The 26,217-nt window shown below is 46.1% G+C and overlaps 1 protein-coding gene across 4 annotated transcripts in view; it reads right to left on the reverse strand.

Annotated features, from left to right (window-relative positions):
* RFX4 (regulatory factor X4) overlaps positions 1-26,217 on the reverse strand; it is a 163,819-nt gene that overhangs the window by 66,929 nt on the left and 70,673 nt on the right. For 3 of the 4 annotated variants that reach the window (XM_019446673.2, XM_019446672.2, XM_019446674.2), the window contains 4 exons: positions 16,160-16,221; positions 11,491-11,704; positions 10,063-10,140; positions 3,579-3,742 (listed from right to left, as the gene is read on the reverse strand). In XM_019446673.2, the coding sequence (XP_019302218.1) occupies positions 3,579-3,742; positions 10,063-10,140; positions 11,491-11,704; positions 16,160-16,221 (518 nt within the window). Of the gene's footprint in view, positions 1-3,578; positions 3,743-10,062; positions 10,141-11,490; positions 11,705-13,583; positions 13,760-16,159; positions 16,222-26,217 lie in introns of those variants that run through there. The other variant, XM_019446675.2, reaches the window with a different exon arrangement.

A 26,217-nucleotide genomic window follows, 5' to 3' on the forward strand; every position in this document is an offset into this window, starting at 1 on the left:
AGAACACACAGATACCAGTAGCTTTCATATACACAACCCACCACCCATCAAGAGCTATGGAGGAAAAGAACACGTTCACACTAGCATCAAAAAGATAAACATCTAAGAATAAATTTTTAAAATGTGTAAAATTTATATGAAAAAACATCTGCAATACTCCTGCAGTCACAACATTAAAGATCAGGATAAATGTCAAGGCAAACTATGTTTCCCATTAGGAATTCTCAATATCATTAATATACACTTTTTCCTAAATTGATTTCTAAATGTAATGTAATCTCAATAAGAATACATGTGTAAGTGCTATATATGTCTATATATTGAAATAGACAAACTGATGGCAAAGTAGTTCATACGGGAAAATAAGTGATAATAATAGGAAAATGGTTTTAAAAAGGAAAGTAAGTATGAGGAGCTAGTCCTACTAAATATTAAATATGTTTAAAAAGCACAAAACTAGTGGTGCCTGGGTGGCTCAGTCGGTTGGGCGTCCCACTTCGGCTCAGGTCATGATCTCATGGTCCGTGAGTTCGAGCCCCGCATCGGGCTCTGGGCTGACAGCTCAGAGCCCGGAGCCTGTTTCGGATTCTGTGTCTCCCTCTCTCTCTGACCCTCCCCTGCTCATGCTCTGTCTCTGTCTCAAAAATAAATAAATGTTAAAAAAAATTTTTAAAAAATTAAAAAAATAAAATAAAAGCACAAAACTTAAAACAGAGTGACCCTGGGACATGAATGTATAGAAATATCAATGGCATAGGATAGGAAGTCCAGAAATAGCCCTTAATACATACAGAATTTATTATATAAAAAAAGAGACATCTCAAATCTATGAAGAAAAGATGGAATAATTAACATATGGTGTTGGGAGAACAGGATAGCTGCTGAGGAGAAAATAAAGCCACATTTTACATCCTAGACCAGGATGAATTCCAAATTGAACAAAAATTCAAAAGTACAAAATTAAACCATAAAGTTAGTGGGATAAACCATGGGAAAATTAGTTAATCATTGGAGTGGGGAGGACTTTAAAAACTATGACACAAAATCCAGAAGCCATAAAAACAAGGGTTGATACATATAACTACATTTCTGTGAGGCAAAGACCAAAGAATGAAAACAAAATGAGAAAAAAATTGCAATTCTTAATACAGAGAAATGGTTACTACATCTAATAAATAAACAGCTCCTAAAAATCAATGAGAAAAAACATCAACCACCAAATAGAAAAATAATCAAAGGATAAGAACTGAGTTCAAATTGGTGCAGGCACTCTGGAAAACAGTATGGAGGTTCCTCAAAAAATTAAAAATAGAACTACTCTACAACCCAGCAACTATACTACTAGGAATTTATCCAAAGGATACAAAAATGCAGATTCGAAGGGGCATATGCACCCCAATGTTTATAGCAGTGCTATCAACAATAGCCAAATTATGGAAAGAGCCCAAGTGTCCATAGACTGAAGAAAGGATAAAAAAGATGTGGAATACTACTTGGCAACGAAAAAGAATGGAATCTTGCCACTTGCAACAATGTAGATGGAACTAGAGGGTATTATGCTAAGTGAAATAAGCCAGAGAAAGATATCACATGATTACATTCATATGTGGAATTTAAAAAACTCAACAGATGAACATAAGGGAAAGGAAGGAAAAAAAAAGATAAAAACAGAGAGGGAGGCAAACCACAAGAGACTCTTAAATAAAGACAACAAACTGAGGGTTGCTGGAGGGGGGGGGTGGGTTAAATGGGTGACAGGCATTAAGGAGGGCACTTTTGGGGATGAGCACGGGGTGCCATATGTAAGAAATGAATCACTGGGTTCTACTCCTGAAGCTAAGACTACACTGTATGCTAACTAACTTGAAAATAAAAATAAAAATTAAAAAACTGAGAGTTCATAGGAAAGAAAATAGAAATTGCTCTTAAAATATAAAGAGATACTCAATTTCACTCATAACAAGAGAAAAACACATTACAACTTCACGGAGAAAAGTTTCAAGTCACATACCCTTTGAGCTAGAAATTCAGCCCTGTGGGAATTTATTCCTCACACACAGTTCACGTATTGGGATAAGTGGTGCCCTCCCCACCAAATGTGCACCCGGAACCTGTGAAGACGACATTTTTTTGCAGACGCGATTATTAGGGATCTTGAGACGAGATCCTGGATTAACTGGGTGGGCCTTAAATATGATGACAAGTATCCTTATAAGAGGCACAGAGACAGACAAGAGTGGGAGTCAATGTGAAGACGGAGGCTGAGAATGGAGGGATGCATCTATAAGCCAAGGAACACCCAAGACTTCCAGCCACCACTAGAGGCTAGGAGAGAGGCATGGAGTAGATCTTCGCTCACAGTCCCTGGAAGGAACCACTCCTGCCTTGATTTCAGACTCCTGGCCTCCAAAACTGTGAGAGAATTCCTTACTGCTGTTTTAAGCCACCCAGTTTATGCTACTTTGCTGCCGCAGCCCCGGGAAGCTAACGCACTCCACCCAGAAAAAGAATGTCCTTCAAACATCATTCATCACGGTGTTAATCTGTAGTGAAACAAGACTGGAAACATGAAGACAACTCACTGAATTCAGTACAGTGGAACAGTACGCAGGCATAAAAAAGAATAAAACCTCTTTACAGACTGATTGGAAATGTTCTCGAACAGTCCCAACAAGAAATAGATGCCATTCAAAATCGGAGAGTTTATTTACAAGGGACAAGTCAAGCAGGTGTTGACAGGCATGTAGGAGCCCAGAAGGGAGACAGTTGCCATTGGAGACAGCAGCAAGCTCTCACCCACCCCATGTCTAAAGGAAAAACTTCCAACCTAAGCACAAGGCACTCCGGAAGAATTTGAATCTGGTGGTAGGCTGGAAGGCCCCAGAGGCCTATGGATGGACACGGCCAGCCCGAGGTGACCTCATGGGGATGGAGACAGAATCTGTCTCCCTCCCTCTACTCTCCCCACTGGCTGAGCCCAGCTGGAAGCCACAGGAAAGGAGCCCTTCCAGAGGCGCTGCATTTGGTCCAGCCCCAGGGCAGGAAGCAGCATGGGGCACAGTAGGGAGTGATCTGGAGGGGCCTGGAAGCCCCAGTATAAGCTCCCAGACTGTTTTTACTGTTCTCTATTTCACTCCAAGACTATTATTATATTGCTCTATATTGTACAGAACATTGTAATATAGTATATTTCTGTTTCAGTGAAAAAGAGCATGTTGGATGCATTGGTTGTATGTGCACAGCAGATCTGGACGGACCCCATTCCCCAAGAAAATGACTATATTTGATGCTATATAGAGGGGCCCGGGGTGTCCTGGGGAACAGGAGTCTATGGAGGGAGACTTTTCACTATATACTCTACTACACTTTTTGAATTTTGAACCATACAAATGGTTCAAAATATTAAAATTTTTATTTGCATTAAAAATTATAAATAAAACTGAAATCTTAAGACCCCAGTGTTAATGGTCTTTAAAGGGAGACCCCCGGACAGCGAGGGATCATGTTCAGTGAAAGAGAGGCAGGAACGGTGAGTCTGTGGACCAGTCATGAGGGGAGACGGGAAGAAGCGTGCCCACCTGTCAGGTAATGCCTGCAGCACGGTGGGCATCAGCACCCCCGAGATAGCTTTGTAGAGGATGGAGTCACACACACCGACGATGTTCACCACCGTGGAGGAGCCCAGCACGGGAAGCATGTGGGGCGGCATTCCTTGCCAAAAGTGCAGGAGGAAACTTTGAACCTGTATCAGTCCACAGAAAAAAAATCATGAGGTTACAGAAGGTTCTCCCGACAGGGCCTGGGACCCCACTAGTCTGCAGTGGGGTCCTCTGCGTCCCCTGCTGTGGCACAGGAGGCCCTGTCCAGAGTCTCCCCCCACCCCCACCCCCGGCCCAGTCCCCCTGTGTCCCATGCCCACTGCTGCAGAACCACCTGGCCTGGCAGCCTGGGGGCTACTCTGCCCTGGGAGAGAGGAACAAACAGTACATTAACCCATCAACCCCTTCATGCTCACCGTGGTCTAGGAAAAGTTAAAGGGATATTGTTCTTAATGAGCTCAGAGCACTGTACTCACTATCCATTGGGCCAGTTGGTGACCTCTGGGGGTTCTCAGAAAGAAGGAGATGATGTGGGATTGCTGGTAAAAGGAATGTATCTGGGAGGGAGGAAAATGGGTGCCACAAACAAGACTCCCGATTCAAATGTGTGCACTAAAAATGGAATAAAATGCTGGAGCCTCTTCCTCTCCAAATTCCTCCACTTCCCCAAAGAGCCCTGGCCGGTAGCTGCCACTATGGGATGCTAGATGGTGGTATGTGAGCAGTAAGCTACGTGGGCACCCAACCCCAAACACTAGTACAGAATGGAAATACAGTAGGCACTCAAGAGTGCATTATTAACTTGATGACAGCAGGAGCTGCAGCTGTGCTGTTGGGTGAGCAAGCAGCAGAGTCAATGTCTAAGGCAGAGAACTCTTCGGTGGCCTGTATACGTCCGTCTTTTACTATGTGAGATGGACACCAGGGAGAGAGCAGGGCAGGGGGGCCTGAGGTGTGGGACAAGAGAAGGGAAGTGAAGGGAAACAGCAAAGATGGTTAACTGCTGTATATGATAACATTAAAAATACCTGGAGTTTAACTAACACTGGGGAGCGGCTCGTCTTGAAGACAGGGGACAAATTACTGAATTTTTGTGAATGCTCATAGGCTCAACTTGGTTGCTGGACCACGTGTCCTTCTTTCTCCCATGGATGGGGACTCTCGAACCCCCACAGGTAGCATTTATCCACATTCCTGGTTCCCTATCCACCCCTGACTCAACGCAAAAGACAATTTAGTCTAACACTTTGGAGGTGGTGTTACACCAGGCATTGGCTTTATTTATTTGTGACTACTATATGCCTGGTACTTTGCACTGGTTCTCTCACTTAGTACTTGTAATTCTACCACGGCTGAGAATCCTTACTTCCATTTGGCAGAGATATTAACTTATTTGTCCGAATCCAGACAGCAAGGGAGGGAATGGATGAGGTGGAGCCCCCATCTGCCAATCTGTCTCGTGGCTAGTTTGTTCCTCTCATGGTTACTGGCCTTCTTCTCCACTCCTGAGACCCATCTCTATCCTTGGACTGCTGCTCACCCCCCAGCTTCCTGCCCTGGCCCTGGTGGCTTGCGGTGTCCTTCAGGCCCCTCTCAGGACTGGGGTCTTGCTTTCCTCTGATCAGGCGACCTCAGACTCCAGCCTGGTGACCCGAGCTCCACCTCGTCTGGGCAGGCCTTCCCTGACATTCACAGCCTGCGCTGGATGGTGGGAGGCTTGGGGGATAAGAATTGGGGTGAAAAGCATACCCCCTGACTCCCTAGGGGGCAAATGGTGGCTGATGATCAAAACCATGATCAAAGTGGTGAATGAAGCTCAGGTTTGTAAACTGTGCAACTTAAGTCACAGTTCCATTCATTCTGCAATAGTGAAAATACTGCAAAGTATTCAGCCAGATCAAAAATCAAAACAGAAAATCCAGATGAGTGAAGACTATCTTCCAGAGTTCCAACTCTGGCTCCACTACCAACCAGCGGTACAGTAATATCTCCAAGTTCAGAGACAGCTAAGCTTCCTTACCTGTGAAATTACAATAAAAGTAGTATTTACTGCATAGGTTTTGGTAAAGATTCCCCCAAAAGTACTTATTTTAGTGCTTGGCACACAGCAGATACTTAATAAAGGATAGTGGTGGTGGTTGTTATTGCATCATGGAGACACTACCACTACCAGGCCCAAGAAATCCATGGACTGCCCGAAGCAGTTATGACCCCTTGTCTAAGTGTCTAAGTGTCACCCAGCCAGGATTCCCACTGTGGCTCTGCTCATCTATCGTTGGGACACCTGGTGGTTGACTCCTCTTTTGGCCTTAGCTAGGAGGTGGCCAGGCCTCTTGGAAAAGGTGCTTTCTCTCTCCAGGACTACTATTCCCTGATCCCAGCTTGTCCCTGAGCATCATCCTCAGGCCGAGTTCTGGACCTTCCTGCCTGCCCTTCCAACACTACCTAAGAAGCTCTGCCCAGTTGATTCCTACGATTTGGTAGATTCTGAATTCATTTGTCTTTCTTAGCTCTCTGTGTGTGCAGCCCAACTCCTTTTTTATATGTGAGCAGTCAGTTTCAAACAGAAATTCTGGAAAAGATCAGCAGCTGTGTAGGTTAAAACAAAGCTGTGGAAAATCAGTCTTTAGCAGGCATCTGTCTCTTTCAAGCCTGCTCAAGTTGCATAGGGAGGCCTGATCGGTCCTCAGTCTCCTGAGCAGCCTTTTGAGAGGGGCGGGGGGTGTTAGCCAGTTTTGACCTCCCTTTCTACTCTCCACATTTCAGGCTATTTAACGTCCAAAGGTATTGGTTCCTTGGAGTGGGAAGGAAAAGGAAGGAGGGAGAAGAGTGGAAAGCTCAAGAGCAGGGACTTGGAAGTTGGGTGTGAAATGGACAGACATGGCGTTCTAGCAGGAGGTGGGGCTGGTGGGACCTCCCAAGGGACTGGATATGAAGGGCAAGGGAAAGAGAAGCATCAAGCCTCATGACTTGAGCAATTAGATGGGTGGTGGTGGCAGTCTGAGATGGGAAAAACAAACTCAGGTGGAAAATTAGAGCTCTGATTTGACCATGTTAGGTTGGATGTCAAGTCAACTGAATCTGGAGCTCAGGCCTAAATATATAAATGTGAGAGCTATCAGCTGTTATGAAACGGAGACAATGAGGTCTACCCCGTACTAGGATGCAATAAAGTCGCTGAGGAGAAATGCATGGCAGTGGGTAGGCATCTAACAAATGGAAACTCATTATCAGCCAAAAGGGAGAAGGTTTTCTTACTCCTGGTAAGCCTAAGTGGTGAAATCATCAGAGGCAAATGATGGAATAGCATTATCTAAAGTTTCCTGGATTATCTGCCTCAGCCCCCCGAACTCTCAGCCCTTTCTCTCTTGTCGCAGTGACACATCAGGAGATGATTTCCTTAAGGTATTCTTAAGAATAGCCATGTAAATTTTCTATTTCTTTTCCATATCCATATTTACTTCATTATGAATATATTGGCAGCTTGTGGAAACACATCTGATAGCTTCTGATCGGGGGCACTTAATTGCTACAGCATTGAAAGGATCTCAACAAAACACTAGTCACCAAAATACCTACTATTTATTATGCTCTGATTTTAATATCAGAACCTTACATGAATTCTTACATAGCTATAATTATTGTCTCCATTTTATAGCAAAAGAAATTGAGGCTCAGAAGGGTTAAGTACCTTGCTCAAGGTCACAGGCTGGTAAGTGGTGGATTTGGGACTCAAACACAAGACTATCTGACTTTACAGCTCTTCTTGCAATGCAGTCTGGAAAACGCTTTGCAGGGAGTCCCCTACACGCAGACCGGGGCTCTGTGTACTCTCTTGACAATGCTACAAGTCTATGATATCTTTACATCCATCCATCCGTCCATGCATCCATCCATCCACCCACCCATCCACCTACCCACCCACCCACCCCAACCTTCCATACACTCATCCACCCAATAAATATTTACTGGGACCTTAAGAGTATGGCTTACATGGATAGTGTAGTAAACAAGCCAGATAAGGTCCCTGCCCTCAAGGGCTTACACTGTGATGGTAGGAGACAATGCACCAGCAAATAAGGAAGGTAATTTAAGAATGGGATACCAGCATTAGTTACAATCTCAACCCTTAAAGATCATGAAGACTGGAAACAAACTACAATGCCAAGGTCTACCAGATGCACCCACCATGCATCCATTTACTCATGACTTTTCTCAGCTGTGAGAGAAAGCCATGCCCCTCAAAGGGAAAATATCCCCCTTCATTCTTTTGTGGTTGGGTAGAATGAACCGCATCTTGATTAGCCATTTTAAAAACAGCTACCAAATATCCCTGCCAAGGGAGTGGAAAGAATATTAGACTACTGGTGTCAGGTGACACAAGTTGCAGCCATGACTTTGGCCGTAACCAACTGTGTGACCTTGAGCAGGTCTTTTAACTCTCTGGTTGACATACACGATAACAGCAAGCATTTGTAGGACTTTTTATAGTTTACAAAGGGCTTTTGCTAGGCATTGTCTCATCTCCTCCTCCTCCTAGTAATCCTATGAATTAGACAGGCAGGGATGATATTTTTATCTTTATCTCTAGAACAAACAATATAGGCTTTGATGGCAAAGCCTGCACTCCGAGTCTGGCACTTTCCCCACAGGAGTGCTCAGCCCTCACCATATATGCTGCATCCTAATTCCTGGTGTGCATTTCTCCCACCACCACCACCACCACCCCCAGGCTGTGTCTTACTTCTCACCCCATTCTTGAGACCTATGGCAGTGGGTGGTACCATTAGATACCTGATGTGTTGGGATTCATGAACGGAATTAAGTATAATGAGACGACGAGATTGAGTTGTGAGATGGATAAAGTACGTATGAATGTAAGGGAGGACTGTCACTAGTTCTGTGCTTAGTATTTGTGGTGGAGAGGGAAAGCTGGCCACGAGAGCTCAGAGCTCCTTTTCTGTGGTAGTAAACTGCTACCTGGTGAGGGAGCAGATACCCTTGCATCAAGGTGGGGCCATGCGACCAGCTCTTGCCAATGGAATATGGGCAAAGTGATATGTTTTATTTCTGGGCTGGCAAGGTTAAGAAGGGGGTAGTCTTCCCGGTATTCCTCTTCCCCATCCGTCGGCTGAACAAAGAGGACACCAAGGCTCTAGGGCAGGGTATGGCCACAAGGTGGAAGGAGCCTGGGTCCCTGAACAACCCCCAGCAACCAGCCTCCCCCCTGTGAGCACCCACAATGGGTTGTGACATCAATGAGAAATAAACTTCTAACGTATTAAGACTTGGGGTTATTTGTTACAGAAGCCAGCATTGTCTTCACTGAGCATGAACCTTCATTTGGCCTCATGTCAGTGATCTCTGGGATTATAAGACATAGCCAAACCACAACATGAGGGAAAGCAGTGATATTTCTTTCTTTCTAAAAAAAAAATCTACTTAAATGGTTGCTGAAGGAATTGGGAGATTTGAACAATCTCGGGAATAAAAGCCACGAGCAGGAAGGATGGCACTTCTCCACCAGCACACCGCTATCTCTTCTGGAGCTCTGTGTGGGGGCCGAGTGCCGGCACGCAGGAGACCGGACCACCACTGCCCAGGTGACTGAGGGAACAGCCCGTGAGTCAACTCAAGTAAGCGGGGTGTTCGATAAACGTTCGCTGCTGTGAGACACAGAGGCGAAAAGGCAGAGGAAGATGGGGGAGAGAGCATTTTGTGCCTTACGTCATTTCTTACCCTTCCGTCTCCCACAGTGCACACCCCCGAAACACACACTGGGGAACCTCTGGGATCTTTTCCACCAATAGCTGCTGGTTTTTTATAGCCCCTCTGTAGCCTGCACTGTCCTCTCTCAAAGTCAATGTCACAACCTATGCCAGGATGTGGTTTTGTGTTTTTTTGTTTTTTGTTTTTTTTTGGCCTGAAAGCATTTTCTGTAAACAGAAAGCCCTCAGGTTTATGGGGTGAAGCGTGTGGCTTCTTGCCAGCCCTCAGGAAGGCTCTTTTGGATGGCATTTTAGGCAAGAAGATTTTACTGTCTCTCTGGTGACGTAACTGCTACTTCATCCCTTCTTGTTTCCCCTCTCCGTTCTTTAACTGTAATATTTTAAAATAAAAATCAAATGGGGCCTCAGGAAAAGATCAAATCCAAAATACAGGAAAGCCTTCCCTCAGTTTCTCTAAATCTCCAACACGAGGCGTATGCTATCCCTGCAAACTGTCTTCCTCGTTGGCCAGCGGGACAGGATGCAGTTCGCTGGCTCCATCAAGGACAACTGCCTGTTCTCGTAGCAGGTCTGCAGAATGGGCTAACAACAGAGCCTGCTTCCTAGGATCACTGTAAAGATTACGGGTGCTCACGCACATCAGGGGTTTTCCCAAGGTCTGGCACCTAGTAGGAGCTACGGCTCCTATAATATTTTAATGCAGAGTATCCACAGCTCAACGCTTGTTGACCTACCTCATCGAAGTTGGCTCTTATTACAGTGTCCAGTATTCTCTGACAGTGCGTTCTGTACATCATAATAAAGGTAGAAACCTGTGGGGAGTGGGGGAGGGAGGGAGAGGATCAACAACAAAAGCATAATTAATACACGTTACTGTGCCTTTGGAATTTCAGTTTTCAAGTCACTTATTCCCTGTTGAGGAGATGAAATTCACTTCACACCCACTCATCCTGGAAGACCCAGGTAAGTCTCGCTGTCACCAGTGGTGCTCTCTGACCCTGGGCTCCCTCCTCTGTGCTCCCATGGCACCCGCACGTCATTTCTCCATTGGAGCACCTGCCCTTTGGTATGGTGGAAAGCACAGGTTTCTCTCTCCCCCATTCTTCACCTCTGAGACTATGGGCTCTGGGAAAATTAGAAATGGCATGTTGTTCAGCCTCCTGTATCCAGCACTTTGCACAGCACCTGCCACATAGTAGAGTTCAGCGGGGCATATTAATGAAATTCTCCTCATCAGCTAAGACACGGAAAAGTTAAAACCCAGTGTGTACTTGTAAGAAGAGGTGTTTGCCAAAAATCACAAAAAGACATTCAGAAATTTCCTGGAGTCTGTCCAGCAAAAGAACTTCATCTCCAGCTCCATTTATCCAAGAATTTTAAAGCTATAGTATAGCAAGTTTGTTGACAGGGGCCGGGGGGGGGGGGGGCGGGGAGAGGGGGCGAGAAAGCAACTTTGAGAAAAAAAAAGTATTTACTGGTTCTTAGATTTAAAGTATTATTTACAGATAATCTTTTTGCTTCAGAACACAGACATGCATTCATTTTTGTATAAACTTAGTTTGCTTATGACATAAGCATCCGTCTCCCCACTTGGCTGTGAGATTGCTGGGAGCAGGACACCTCTCTCTGTTCCCGCTGCCTCCCAGCTCCCAGCTCCCAGGGTGATATGCAGACAGTGGGAGCTCAACACCTCCTGCTGCACTGGGCTGCATCTAGATAGGTGCCTTAGAGATGTAGGTCAGAATTTCCTGCAAATACCCTTTGACCCAAACTATCTGATTCCCTGTACCTATAAAGATTTCTTTGTCTATCGCACTAAGGTTTCACCACATCCTCTGTAGCACATGGGAAAATAAACTTTATCCTATAAAATAACAATCAGGGTGCCTGGGTGGCTCAATGGGTTAAGCATCTGACTTTGGCTCAGGCCATGAGCTCACGGTTTGTGAGTTTGAGCCCCACATCGGGCTTACTGGTGTCAGCGTGGAGCCGGCTTGTCGTTAACTAAAGTCCACATTTTACTCGGATTTCTATCTTTACATTTTTAAACTCACCATTTTGCACTGAGAGAGAAAAAGAGAGGGAGAGGGGTTGTGTGCGTTGTGCGAGAGAAGAGAGAAAGGGGGGCCACCCACTCCCAGCAACACCTCAGACGTGGTCACCTTCTCCTCAGGCAGACTGGCTGGCAGATTTAGATCTTTGACATTTGGAAACTCTGGCAGCAACGTTCCAAGTTTGGACCGGGGTGAATATGCCACCGTCTGTTTGCTCACTTCTTTCTTGCCCGTCTCGCTCACCCAAGCGGCTCCTTTCTTGGAATACATCACATCATAATACTGGGAGCTTTCCTTCACCGCGATGCCATAGTAATGGTACCTGGGCCAGAGAGAGAGAGAGAGAGAGAGAGAGAGAGAGAGAGAGAGAGAGACCCACATGTACTGTTATCAGGTAGAGTTTCCTGGGCAGGGGTACCCAAGACCAGAATGGCTGGGCCTATCCTCCCTGGGCTAGAAGAGTTAATTCTCCTGTGAGACTTGACATCTCAGAAATCTAGAATTAAACCAAAGTTCCATGTTGAAGCCATCAATCAGGCAGGTAAAAATAACCAAAATTGCCTCCTACAGAAAATGTTAAGTCAAATACTTTGCAAAGCAGAAAGGGGGGTGAAAAGAGATTATATTTAATCTCTTATATCTAGCCCCAAATGTGATCCCAGAAGTTCAGAACCTGAGTGTCCTTTTCTGTGGAGACCCAGGAAAAAGGGTGTGTTTGCAACTGCTAACTGTACCACCAACAAAAATTCATTTGGCCCATGTTTTCTTAATCAATAAATGGTAGCCTCAAAGAACCGTCTCTTTAAAAAGATAGACTCAGTATCTTAGTTGGCACTGAATGTAAAAGACTGAAACTTTTTATTAACTCAAATGGGCTTAATAACAGCAACGGTTTCAACAGAGACTAATGAGGGATGGAAGGCACATTTTGTCTGGATGCTAGCTACAAGCTACTGAGCACTTGCTACATACTAGGCACTTTGCAAACTACTTTACCTACTTTAATTTGTAACATAATACTCTGCAATAGGGATTACTACAGTCTTTCTACAGATGAGAAAATGGAGAGCAAGAAAGCCTGAGAGTAATTTGCTCTCCGTCATCCAGCTGTTGGGAAGAGGTTCTTCAAGACGGGTCTGTCTGGGGCACCTGGGTGGCTCAGGTGGTTGAGCATCCAACTTCAGCTCAGGCCATGATCTCACGGTTTGTGAGTTCGAGCCCCACGTTGGGCTCTGTGCTGACAGCTCAGAGCCTAGAGCCTGCTTCGGATTCTGTCTCCTTCTCTCTCTGCCCCTCCCCACTTGTGCTCTCTGTCTCTCAAAAATAAATAAATGCAAATAAAAATTAAAAAAAAAAAAAAAGACGGGTCTGACCACAAAGCCACTCCGCTGCCCTAACAGAAAACACTGCAGGACTGCTGTTACAGACTTGGGAGGTACGTCAGAGTCACTTATGGAGCATAATAAAAATACAGATTCCTAGGCCCTCCCTTCCTACACCTGCCGATTCAGAAGGTGGGAGTGGGGCCCAAGAATCAGCACCGACACAAGCACCACAAGCTAACGCAGATGCACATCAGTTTAAGATTGACAAGCCCGTTAGGCTGAGCGTCTGCATACATTGTGGCTCTATGATCCCCAGTCAGTGTCATTCTCTACTCTTGTAAATCAATGCTCTTCATAGCAACTAACATGGTGCAAAGTGCTTTACACATATTACCTTATTCAATCCCACAAAGCCCCTGTAAAGCTGGAATTAAGCATTATCCCCATTTTGCAGATTAGGAAACTAAGGACCAGGGAATTTAAGTCACACGCCCATGATCACGCAGTGAGTGGACACAGGATTTGAACCTCTGAAGTGCGCTAACCACTAAGCCAGTGATTCTCAAACTTTACTACTAATAAGAATCACCGACAAAACATTAAAAGACAGACTCCTGGGCTCCACCCCCGAAGATTCTGATTTAGTATGTCTAGATTTCTAGACATAGATTTCTAGTCTAGATTTCTGCACCGCAACGCTAATGTAAGTAACTCATGGTCCTCGCTTTCAGAAACTCTGTACAACACATCAATTACTCGTTTCTGCTTGTGGAGATGTGGTTGCTGGTGCATTCTGAGTTATGGAAGAGGCTTCCCGGGGAAGGGAGATGAGCACACATAACCTCCCCTTCTCCCCACCCCCCTTACTCCTGATACCATTCGGTGATATTTCTGCTTAGTGGGCATCTCGCCTCCATCTGAATGCCTCCTGGCACGAAGAACTCAGGCCCTCCGAAGGCAGCCCTGTTCATCTTGGGTCGGGACCGTGATCAGAAAGTTCTTCTTTGTGTTGAGCTGCTCTCTGTCTTCTGCACCTTCTACTTCCCAACTGTCATAACTGCCTCCCAGAGAGCCACCGTCTGGGCGGGGGAGGGGAAGGTTCCGGGCTCTCCAGGGGGCCGGGCAGTTAGGACACGCCTCCCTAACCTTAACAAAGTTCCCCCTTTATAATCTCTTAAGATCAAGGTAGTGACAACACATTCAGATCATACCACTTCTTGATTTTCCCCAGCGTGTGTTGCTGAAATCAGCAACTGCAGCCAAGCTATTGCTCTGATCACTTCTCGGTTTTTCTATTTCAGTTCTATAGACATGTCAACACACTCCACGGTCACCCTGATTGATTCTGTCCAGGTAAAAGTGCCGAGGGATTTTCTCTAGAAGGCCAAGTTGGACACTAAACCTTCTTGTTACCTTTGCACTGGTTCCTTACTGAGCTATCAATTTGACACCACCAAATTTTTAAGGAAGATACCGCCCAATTCGTTAACTTCTGGGTTAAAGAAGACAAAAACAAAAACAACAAAAAATAAATAAAAACAGGCTCTCACATGTAGACAGAGGGAAACTTTCTCCAAGTTTCTGTAGGATAGGAAGCCCTTCTATCTTTATTATCTTTCTTCACTGTCTCTACTATGTATCTATTTCTACAGTCTATTTCTACTCTCCTTAGAGATGGGCAACAACGTATCTCTTCAAAGACTTGCCCCATTCTTCCAACCACCCACTTAATCTCTGGACTGAACTGCCCCTTGCGTACCAGCCACATGCTTACCAGCAAATAAGTAAGGGGGCATCTGGTTTTGTACTCTATACTCTTCACAAGACTGACACCTCATTTTTAAGTTTTAAATTTTAGAAACTGGAATTTTTCTTTATGGATGAGATTTATTCTTCAGAGCAGTCAGTCGCCTTGGAAAATTATTAGAAATTTATTCCAAAATGTCCCCTGCTCAAAATTTTCTGTAAATCTCTTTGAAAATTGCCCCCAGAGCTTCTGAGCCACACACATACACACACAGTCCTATTTTCAGAGCTTTACCAAAAAGGGTTTCTCCCAGTATGATCACCCACTTTCTTTACCTAACTTGACTCCAAAGTTAAATTCACCCTCGGAGGATAAGAATGCTGCGCACGGTGGGCACCGGGTTGGCTCTACCAGTCGAACATCCGACTTGATTTCAGCTCAGGTCACGATCTCACAGTTCGTAATGGAGCCCTATGTCAGGCTCTGTGCTGACAACTCAAGCCAGCTGGATTCTCTCTCTCCCTCTCTGTCTGTCCCTCCCCCCATTCAAAATAAATAAATAAACAAACAAACAAAAAGAATGCTGCCCAGAGATGGCAGGAGCAGGGGGGGAGTGAGGTGACAGTATGGAACACGCTGCTTTTGAAGTACCCTCAGTTTCAAGTGTTACTAGTTCTATATGGTTGTTTGTTTAAGTGTCGGTGTTTTTTTAAGTCAGTATGTGCCGATCTGCTACTCAACATGGTCAAAATGTTTAGAAATGCTGCATGATAAGGCACCCTCTAGTGGAGTCACCAAGTAATCAACATAATAAAGGTTCTGAAAAGTCCTGCACGAAGGAACCTGTTGAACTCAGTGTTTCCCAAACTTACGTGGCCAACAGACCTTTTCCATGGAACACCTGTTAACGTCCAGCAACTTTTGAAATATCCCTTGAGGCAAGTCTTATAAGTCCTGTGCTGCGAAGGCAGAGATTCCCTTCCCACCAATTCACACCTAAGAGAAGGGGTCCACGCATCCTTCTCACTTTTCAGGACTCCTCCAGGAAGGACTTCCCAGGCTACCCTCTCTAAACTAGGCTACCCTCCTGTTACTCTACAACAAGCCTCTTTGACACAATCTGATTATCTCTTTTTGATCTGTCTTCCCCACCAGAGCATATGCTCCGTGAGGGCAGGTGACCTACACCTCATGCCGCACATCCGACACACAAAATGTGAAGCAAGGACGGGTTGGTCAGTTCCCAAAAACTGATGGCTGGGAGGCACTGCGCCCTGTGTACCAGGGCATGGCTGGACCTCTCTGTCCCATCTCCCCTGCGGGGACTGGTACAGGTTGCTTCTCTGCCGAATGGATACTATCAGAGCAGAGAATTCGTTCAGTGAAACAATCCAAGTAACCTGGAAATTGTCCAAGAAGCCACAAAGTGCTCTTTTAAGTGATGCCCTGGACCATTTGACAAACACATCTAAAGGCAGGGTGGCACTAAGTTGGATTCCTTAAAACAGCTGGGCCAGATGGCTCTGGGTTTCGGGCAGCCCCTCTCTTGGGCGTCCTGGGAGAGGGGGGCCTGTTGTCTAAAGCTCTTCGTGCCAGGCACAGACTTCCTGCTGGGCCTGTGAACTGAGCTCAGGATCAAAGGCCTGGGGCCCGAGCCTGACTCAGAGACGTGCGTTCTGCAGGCACAATGGCTGCCGGTGCTTACTTGGACTGTCCTCGGGTCCCGAGTCTTCTGGTGGTCAACTGAGGAAACTGCTGCCTTATGATCTGTAAGTCAACACAAGAACCGGTTACCCGTGGGGAAAGCGGGGAGCACAGCGACTGATTTTACAAACAGCAATCCTAAGGGGGAACGCATGTGTCCTTGATTGCAATAACCTATCAAGAGCCCATCGGGACCCTGGAGAGGATACGGGCGTTGGGGAGCTGGGAGGGGAGCACTGGAGTAACTGTGAGGCCCTGTACTCTGAAAGGGTCTCACTTGGCTGCTCTGTGCTCCCCCCCCCCACTCACAATGTAGGGGGAGTACTGGCTGATCCAGAACATGTCACCGCCCTGCTTAGAGCCTTCCAATGGACTCCATCGTGCCTGGGACAAAGACCCACCCTCAGTCTCTTTAACGAGTCCCTGCTCTTACCTCCTGGCCTTCATCTCCTATGACTCACCCTTACTCACCAGACTCCAGCCACACTGGCTTTTTTTTTCTTTTTCTTTTTTACTATTCCTGAGACACACTAGACTCACTACCCACTGGGGCCTTTGTAGGGCAGCTCCCTCTGCCAGGAGTGCAACTTCATCACATCCTCACAGGACGGGCTCCTTTTCTTACAACATCCAGGCCTCTGCCCAGAGGCCTCCTCTAACGAGCCAGCAGGAGTAGCACAAGCAATCCTTTATCATCCCGTGGCCCTGCTTTGCATGGTCTTCTTCTCACTCCGCACTCTCTGAAATTACCTTGTTCACTTACTCTCTGCGTGCCTATTTGATGTCTCCCCCTACCTCAGCATAAGCTCCTTGGGAACAGGCACCTGGCCCAGGGCTTGGCCCAGGTGAGGAGCTCAAACCATGCTGCTGAGTGGAGGAATGAAGCCCGACCTCTGCCCCAAGGGTATATCCTTGACTCTTCTGCAGTGTTGCCCAGGATATTCATATGGATTTGCAAGCAACCTGGGAGGAGAGGCCGTCTGCCAAATAAAGACACAACCAACAGGCCTCATCCTTGGTGTTTGCAGAGATGATGTTTGTGGATAGGCAGGATAATGCAGGGGTTCCGTGTGAGGGCTTTGGAACTCGGCTCCCTGGATTAGACAGATCCAAACTTAGCCATTTGTTAGCTGGGGACCCTTATTTAGGCATTCAAATGGCTCAGTTTCTTCATTTGTAAAATAGGTACGATAAGCCCTACCTTAGAGAATTCTTGTAAAATCTATAAGTAAACATATGTGGGTAATTTGCAACAATGCCTTGCACTTAGTAAGGCCTCAATAAACGTTACCCATTATTACCACTGACTGTCCTGATCATTCATTCCTTTTTACTTCCACGGACCACTTCTGAAGTCCCAGAAAATTCTTCCAGCTTCCCTCCCCTTTTAGAACAGCACCACGCGGGCAGGCACGGTCAGGGAGACCCCACGCGCAAGCTGCCCTTCGTGAGTTGAGACACGCCTGCCGACTTCCCTGGTGAGGCATGAACATACAGTGCCTTCTCAGAGACAGGGATGAGTCTCTCCTGACCCAGCACACCCTCTCCCATCCACACTGCTATTCTCAGTGACTGACCTGCTCAGTCATTCAACTGACATTTACTGTGACCCTGTTAGTTATTCGAACATGGAGGTGCTGTTTAACCTCTCTGATGTCTGGGGACTCAGGGGTTTATATATTCATCCCCAGGGGCACCCGGGTAGCTCAGTAGGTTATACGTCTGATTTCGGCTCAGGTCGTGATCTCACAGTTTGTGAATTCAAGCCCTGTGTTGGGCTCTGTGCTGACAGTTGGAGCCTGGAGCCTGCTTTGGATCCTGTGTCTCCTTCTCTCTCTCTGCCCCTCCCTCTCTCTCTCTCTCTCTCTCACTCTCTCTCTCAAAAAATGAATAAACAGTTTTTAAAAATTACATACTCATCCCCAGATCAGAGGGATAGGTGCTGGTGGCCTCAACTAAACTGGCATCAGTGGGATGGAAGGAAGTGGACAGAGAATCTGGAATGGGTGAAGTAAGGATCGACCATTTCTGTACATTGGGAAGCTACCTCCGGTGTGAATAATGGGGCAGCATTTCCTCATCTGAAAATGGGTGTAAAAGATGCATTCCTTAAAAGGATGGTTAGAAAATCTAATAAGATAACATGACGATACTACTTTGGGAAATCAAAAAGCCCTTCTAAAATGTTCGCTCACAGCGATGATACGGTTTCAGAATTCTCTGAAATCTTTCTGTATTGACAGAGACAGCCCTGGTTTCTCTCACCCTCACTCCCATAAGCTGAGGATATGGGTCCTCACTTGGACTACGTCCCTCTCAAAATGCTGTGACCTGAGGGAAATGCAGTATTCGGGGTGGGGTCCCAGCGACAGCACTCTGCCCCAAGGTGCGCACCACGGTTTTAGTGGCCTCACCACCTCCGGCCAAGTACACCCTCCAGACTTTCATCACAGAACCGATTTCAGAGCCAAGATATGAAGGAGCTGTTCACAACGGTACAAACCTGAACGGCTACAGATATTCCGATACAGGTCGAGGGAAAATAACACAAAGCGTGAAGATGAGGTCCGGGTTAAAAGTGGGTTATGATTTGGGTTCAGAGTTTGCTACCTGACCAATACAGTAAAGTCATGGGAGTCCCAGTACCCATCAGATAAACACACACTAGCTGCCTAGGAAGAGCAGAGATCTTTTTTGCATGTTGGTCTAGGACATTTCCCCCATACTGCAGGCACGACAGTGAGGTACCATGTTTAATGTTCTGATATTAGCAGGCATTTGGAAAATGATACTACTGAGTGCAGTCAAAGGTGTGGCAAAACTGAAACTCTCAAAGATTGCTCATGACATTATTTATTATCGTACTGCCACTCCCCAAACATTATTACGATACATCTCACGAACCACAAAATATTCATACTTTTTGATCTATGAATTCCAAGGAAATAATCTGAAACATGAAGAAGCTACGTGCAGGGTTACTAATAAGAGAGACAAATTGGAAGCAGCATTAAGGGTCCAATGACAGGGAGCTGGCTAAATAAATGATCATATATACATTCAATAGACCGTTATGCAGGTGTTAAAAATGACGGTAACAAAAATTATGTCACGGCACAGAAAACTTATGTATGACATGATGTTAAATAAAACAGTATACCTCAAAACTACATTTATACTATGCTTATAGTTTGTTTTTACAAATATAGGAAATGGAAAAGGAACGTGGAAAAGTAAAAATGGATATCTATTAAGGTGGTAGGATTGTTATGAGAACAAAAAGATTTTTGTATAGCATTTGTATACAAGGTCAACATTTTTTCCAGATAGAAAAGGATTTTCTCATTACAAATATTTCTAGGGGCACCTGGGTGGCTCAGTTGGCTAAGTGTCCAACTTCAGCTCAGGTCATGATCTCACAGTTTGTAAGTTCAAGCCCCGCGTCAGACTCTGTGCTGACAGCTTGCTCAGAGCCTGAAGGCTGCTCCGGATTCTGTCTCCTTTTCTCTCTACCCCTCCCCCGCTCACACTCTGTCTCTGTCTCTCTCAAATATAAACATTAAAAAAAAAAAAGAAATATTTCTAATTCACAAAAGACATTCACGATAACCTTGAAGGAAGCACCAAAAATCTTACAGAATGTTATAGTGGCTGTTTTTCTTTTTCTTTTCTTTAAAAATATAAATAAATCATTCCCTATTCCCTGCAAACAATATGTAGATAATTTTTAAAAGCAGCATTTGAGGGGGGGGGGATGCTAAGCTTTATCATTATGTGATTTAAGAGAATGAGTATAAAATTCTGAATCTAGGTATTTATCCAAATGGCATCCTACATAATATCCTGGCCCCAGGCTAGGTACTAGGCACTAGGGCCACAGACTCTGGTCTAGAGATGTTCTAAAAAGCCCCCGGGGAAACAAAGCCTTCAGAAGCTGTCTGTTCTACCTCGAAGAGGCAATAAAACATACAATCAGTGTGTTTGCAATTCTCTGTGCTATGATCTTGAGGAATTATCAAGTTGTGGAATAGGGCCTTCAAATGCACAGATCCATTCATCCTAGGATTTCCTCCATAGCTCAAGGGTTTTACTTACTCCTTTTGAATAATGTGTGGATCTATATGTGCAGTTTTACTATCTTGTGGCCAGCACCACACTCCACTGAGTCGCCCAAGACAGAAGAGGAGAGACTGTGCTCTCTCTTCCCGACCCTGTACAACCCCATGTCGCACTGATTCTGACGAAGACGCCTGCTGAGCCCGGCCACTTCTCTCTGTCCCCGCGCGGCGCCCCTAGCCCACCCTGGGCTCACCCGGACCACAGACACACCCTCCTAACTTGGCTGCCCTGAACATGACCATTTCACTTCCTCATTGGAAACACTAGGTGCCTGCTCACTGCCTACACTGAGCTGCGGCCCCAAGAGCCACAATAGGTTGCCTGACGGTACATAGTTTGGATTCACTCAACAATAACTATTTACTAAGCTCCTCCTATATGCCAGACACTTTGCTAGGCACTGAGGGACACAACACTGAGCTGAACAGAAACAGCCTTTGGTGAGGAAGCTTACATCTAGTGGGAGAAGACCAAAAATAAATTAATTAAAATGTCAATATATCTTGTATCAGGTTAAGTGCTACAGAGAGGAACAAAAGGAACAGCGTGAGTGGAATGGAGAAGGTAGGGGTGGGGGGAGAGTTTTTTTTTTGTTGTTTTTTTACGGTGATAAGGGCTAAGTGGTAATGTGGCATTAGAGTGGCGACCTGAAGGAAATGCGAGAATGAGCCTCATGGATATGGTGGTGGTGGTGGAGGGGAGGGGGGAGTTTTAAGCCCAGAGAACAGCCAGTGCAAAGACCCTGGGGTAGGAGCTTGTTTGATGCGTGTCAGAAGAGCAAGGAGGCCAAGTGGCTGGAGCACAGTAAGTGCTCAGGAGAGCAGGAGAACAGGAGAACAGGAGGTCGGGAGTGGCTGATGGAGCATGGTTCATGTGGGGCCTTGTAGGTCTTTATGAGCACTTCTGCTTTTACCCACAATGAGATGGGGAAACCTTAGAGAGCTCCAAGCAGGAAAGTGGGGAATAAGTCTGACTTACCTTTCCAAAGGACAGCCCTGGCTGCTGGATGGAAAAGTGACGTCAGGGGGCAAGGGTAGAAACAGGGAGACCACGAAAAGGCCACTGTGTAGTCCAGGCAGGAGACATTATGGCTCAGTACCTTAATCCATTGATTCAATAAATCAAAGAATAAATGAAGCCCCTCTCTTTGGCTGGCCACGGAAGTTGTTTCTAATATTGTATTAACGTAAATAATGCTATAAGCAGTACCTTTTGGATAATGATTTTTCTTTTTATTTAATTTATTTATTTTGAGAGAGAGAGAGAGAGAGAGAGCGTGCAGAGGACAGGCAGAGAGAGGGAAAGAGAGAGAATCCCAAGCAGGCTCTGCACTGTCAGCACACAGCCTGACACAGGGCTTGGTCTCACGACCCGTGAGATCATGACCTGAGTCAAAACCAAGAGTCGGACGCTTAACTGACTGAGCCACCTACATGCCCCGATTTTTATTTTTATTAGCCAGTATTTTGGTTTTTTCCCCCCTTTATAATAGTTTCTCAAATATGGAGCTGCCTGATTAAAGGGGAGAAATATTTCAAGGTTTGTGAGAGGTACCGTCAGTTGCTTTCTATGAAGTGCAGAAGGCTATTATCACTTTCAAAAAATGTGCTAAATTGAAGGGCCAAAAGAGACCTTCCATTTGAGCATCAGGTTTCTTGTCTATCAAACAGAGATAAAACACTGGCTCAGCTAATCTCACAGGCTTGCGGGGGTACCAAAGGAGTTAGGGAATGGATGCCCAGCCCTGCCTCCTGGGCCGCATCAGCCTGGGATGGGAGCAGGAAGGAGGGTAAGAGCTCTGCCTCCGCGCGCTTTCAAAACTGCACAGGACAGTGACCTGCTTCCAGGCAGGGCGCTGAAGCAGAGGGGTCCACGTGTGTTAACATCCCACTCTGTCTCCACGGTCCTCATCCTCTTCTAGCCCGTTCTCTTCATTGGCACCCTCTAGTAAGATCCTTTGACGGATTTTCGGAGGATCCTCATTGAACTCCTTTTTTTTTTTTCAGACTTCTGTGGTATATCCTGGTCTCCCAAGCAATATTACTCGTATGGTTAGAATATTTAGTTCTTTTTGTGATAACACATTTTATCTAGAAATCCTGGAAGACAAATCCTCTCCTCCTCCTCCTCGAAAAGAGAGAAAGATGATTTCAAACAGGGAACTAAGAGAAAGGGACGTTTGCTGAGTAGGGGGTGGGGGGTGGGGGACGCCGTACAGCATCACGTTCTTCCCAAACGGAGGTCAAGACTTTTCCCACTCTGAGCAAAGAAAGGGCTGTTACAGATTGCACCCCTCCTTCCAGCCGCAACAAAAACCTGTGGGAAGGGGGTTTGCTGCCTTTTTTTTTTTTTAAGTGTTTCTTACGGGCTGCAAATTACAAATTATTCTCTTCTCTTGTCACCAAATAATCAGCTGGTCCCAGAATCTGAAAGCCCAGCACAATTTAGTTTGAGTCTCAAAATGCAGGGTCGGTTCAGCCCCACTAAGGCTGTTCAGCTTTTAATTTCTGCAGCAAGACTCAGCAAACAGTCAAACACTTTTGTGGAGCTGTGAAAGCTGAGTTTCGCTGTTTGATAAATGAGCAGGCGGCAGGCAGCCCCTCTTTCTCTTTTTGTATGGATTCAATGAAGCCTGCCTAAAGAACACCACATGCTGTTCTAGCTACTGATCTAACATTCCGCAACATCCCAGCCTTCCAAATTCCCTTTAATTACTCGGGAATCCCACCCTTCTCCCTTTCAGCCGAGGCAGCCAGGGCCGGGGGCTCCATGGGGCTAGGGGTGGGAAGCAGAGCAGCCCTGCAGAACTCCCCTCCCTGGAGCTGCCGGATTTCTTCTAGGTGGTGGTGGCCAGGCTATCCATCTCTCCTGTCCACTCTTCTCCCCGGTCAACCACGTGTGGCTCTAGGCTGAAGGCAATTCCACACGTGGGCTCTCCTGACATGATTTCGTGGGCACAGCCTTTCAAGAAATGTGAGTTTTAGGCACGTGTTTCTGAAATGACATATTCAAACCACGCCCCCCCCCCCCCCCCACCGCCTTTAAGAGAAGGAAGGGAAGGAGGGAAAGAAGAGCAGCCTCCACCCTGAGCATCAGCAAGAACCAGGCACTGGATGAGGTGTCTGACATGCAACGTTGATTTCATCCTAAAGACGATGCTGGAGGGAAAAATATGGTGATCCCCATTTCACAGATGAGATACAAGGATCTACGTCTGTTCAAGCCTCCTCAGATTCACAGACTCTAGTTCGACTGTCTCTCCTCTTCTTCAATATGTCTGGTACCCATGGGAGCCAGCAAGGGGTCCACTAACTGTGTGAAAACCCTGATGTCCTGTCTAGATGCCGCCTCGGGACACCTTTACAGCCACTCCAGAAAGCCACTCTGTCTTGTTACTCTTACAGACAGGCTTTGTTTGATTTTGATCTCAAAGTGTATGATCTTGATCTAGCTTGATCTCCAAACTTAAGTCATCAGGCACAGGCTTTGAAAAAAGGCTGTGGTTGTTTCCAAAAATTCAATCCACCCTCAGGAGGCAACAATTTGCCACCAACAAGGACTGATCCAAAAGGAGTTCCAAGGTAATGGGATAAGTGCACATCCTCCCACACTTTGAAAGAGACAAACTCATGTGTATAAGGAGTCAAGTACGCTCAGAACAGTTCAAAAATAAGAGCTGTGGGTCTGAGTTGAGAGGTTTTTTGGGTGTGGGAAAAGTAGAGGGGCTTTTCAAATAGCAAGAGGTGAGAAATTCAGTATAAGGGCAAGTTGTTTTGTAACTATGTATTGCAAAAGTCCTGTGCCTTCTCTTAAAAATACACACGCACAATTGTTTTGAACACGAGAAAGAGATGATTAAGAAAAGAGGTTGTTCCAAGGGATTCTAATTGTCACAACTTCAAGTGTGAAAGTGAGAAACGTACTCACTTTCTTTGTTGACGAGAGACCTCACCCCTTTAGCAGAGAAGAAAATATAATTAAGTTAGTGGTATCAATAAGAATTTTGAAACAGCCTGCCTCTATGCTTTCACTTTGAAATGGGTGTTTGCCAAAGCGATTACACTATCTTGATGCACCTCTGGCCATTCAAGAGTTTTCTGGGAACACCTACTAGGCGCCAGGTGCTGGGAGGGGGGGGGGGGTGGCTGCAGGAAATTCCCCCGAGAGAAATTTCACATATTTACGAGAAACTCCTATCTAGTGCGATGAGACAGAAATGGAATTTCAAATCCCGTGCATGGGTTGATGAAGGATTCTGTGAAAACTCCCGGAGCTGCAAGCATAACAGCTAACGTGTTGTCCCTTGAGAGGTAGGTACCGTGGATGACAATTCTGAGAAGCCCCCAACCCATACGTGAGCCCAGTCTCATCCTGAGGCTGCCTGGATGGTGTGTCACGTGTTTAAGTACAAGAAGAAACAGTCCTCACACACGGGCTTAGCTAGAATGAGGTGAGTTACATAAGCTACAGGTTAAGTCAAGACCAGAATAATTCCGAAGGCGACAACAGGAGCGGGTGAGGGTGGTAATGGCAGCATGCGCACCAGGCAGGACATTTTTAGAACAATTGTTCTCAAAATTGTTCAGAAGGAAGAGCAGCGGGAAGAGCCAAAACATCGATGTTAGCGGTGATATATTAAAAACACGATGTATCAAAGTCATGGAGTGCTGCCATGGTGAACTGAAATCATAATCATAGCTGACATGCACGGAGTGTTTACATTTACCAGGCACTGAGCTGAGGAAGCCCCCTCCCCCAATAGCCATTATGACAACAACTCTCCACGCGGTTGCTGCCATGTTCCCATTTTCTGGATGAAGAAACTGAGAGAGGCCCAGAGTGGTTTGGAAATCGTCTGAGCTCACCCAGCTGGTAACTGGTGGGGATGGGACTCGAGCCCAGACAGTCTGACTTCTGAGCTTGGGCACTGCGTGACACGTAGAGACAGACACCTGAAATCACACACTGTGGGGTCGGGTATGAAAGCAGACCTTCTGACGTGGACACCCCACAGCAGATACTCAAGGTGAAGAAAAACACACGCAGGAATTTAAAGTTGCAGGGAACTCCATCAATGGAATTAGCGTTTTCCTTTGAAAACTGGAAACAGAATTCTTGAAGGATCCTGATGCCTCAAGAGCACCTTCATCTTCCTGCGCCCCCGCAGGGCCCTGCACGTGACTTGGGGTCAGTGAGGGGAATGGAAGGACTCTTGAGGAAGAGGGCAGGCACGTCAAGCAAGAAGGATCTTTGGCTCCTACCCCAGGTATATGCAGCTGCCCCAAGCACCGGTCCCCAGAACACACTTGGCATTTTCTGGCATCGCTTGAGCACGGCCGGCAGTGAGGAAGGAGCCAAGCATTCAAGGAGGAGCCACCCACAGCCCCAACTGCCAATTACAAGTCTTCACGAGGAAAAGGCAGCATATAAATACATTCAATTCATACATCTGTCGCCCCAGCTTCCCCTTCTCTGGTCTCCCTGCTGCTTCCTGGTCTCCCTGCCCCACAGCGGGCATCCCGTGTTCCCCCACCCCTTAGATCCAGCCCTGCCACTCCATGTGTGACCTGTGGAAAACCACTCAATTCCTCTCAATTCCCTCAGCTAAAAAATGATGGGGTCTCACCAACCAATCTCCAAGTCCCTGAAATAGATTAAACTCCTTTATATTGGTATGTCAGTAACCGATATATATTAATGACTCATCCCGCTCTGTTCTAATTGCATTTTTACGGACTTAATCAAAGGAACGGAGGGTTCCGGAAATCAACAAAGCCTTCAGGGGACACACAGTTTCGAAGCTAAATGGCCTCTCCACGTATTCAAATGGCACTATCTCCTAGCTAGACTGTCTAGTGCCCTTCCACGAGAGCCTCTTGCTGACGAGCTGACTATAAATCACGTTACCTGCCCACTGTCTTTAAGTGATCACTCTGTGCC

Source organism: Panthera pardus, unplaced genomic scaffold, assembly GCF_024362965.1.
Source record: "Panthera pardus isolate Hobbes unplaced genomic scaffold, ASM2436296v1 HiC_scaffold_6, whole genome shotgun sequence".
In the NCBI taxonomy this organism is placed as follows: Eukaryota; Metazoa; Chordata; class Mammalia; order Carnivora; family Felidae; genus Panthera; species Panthera pardus.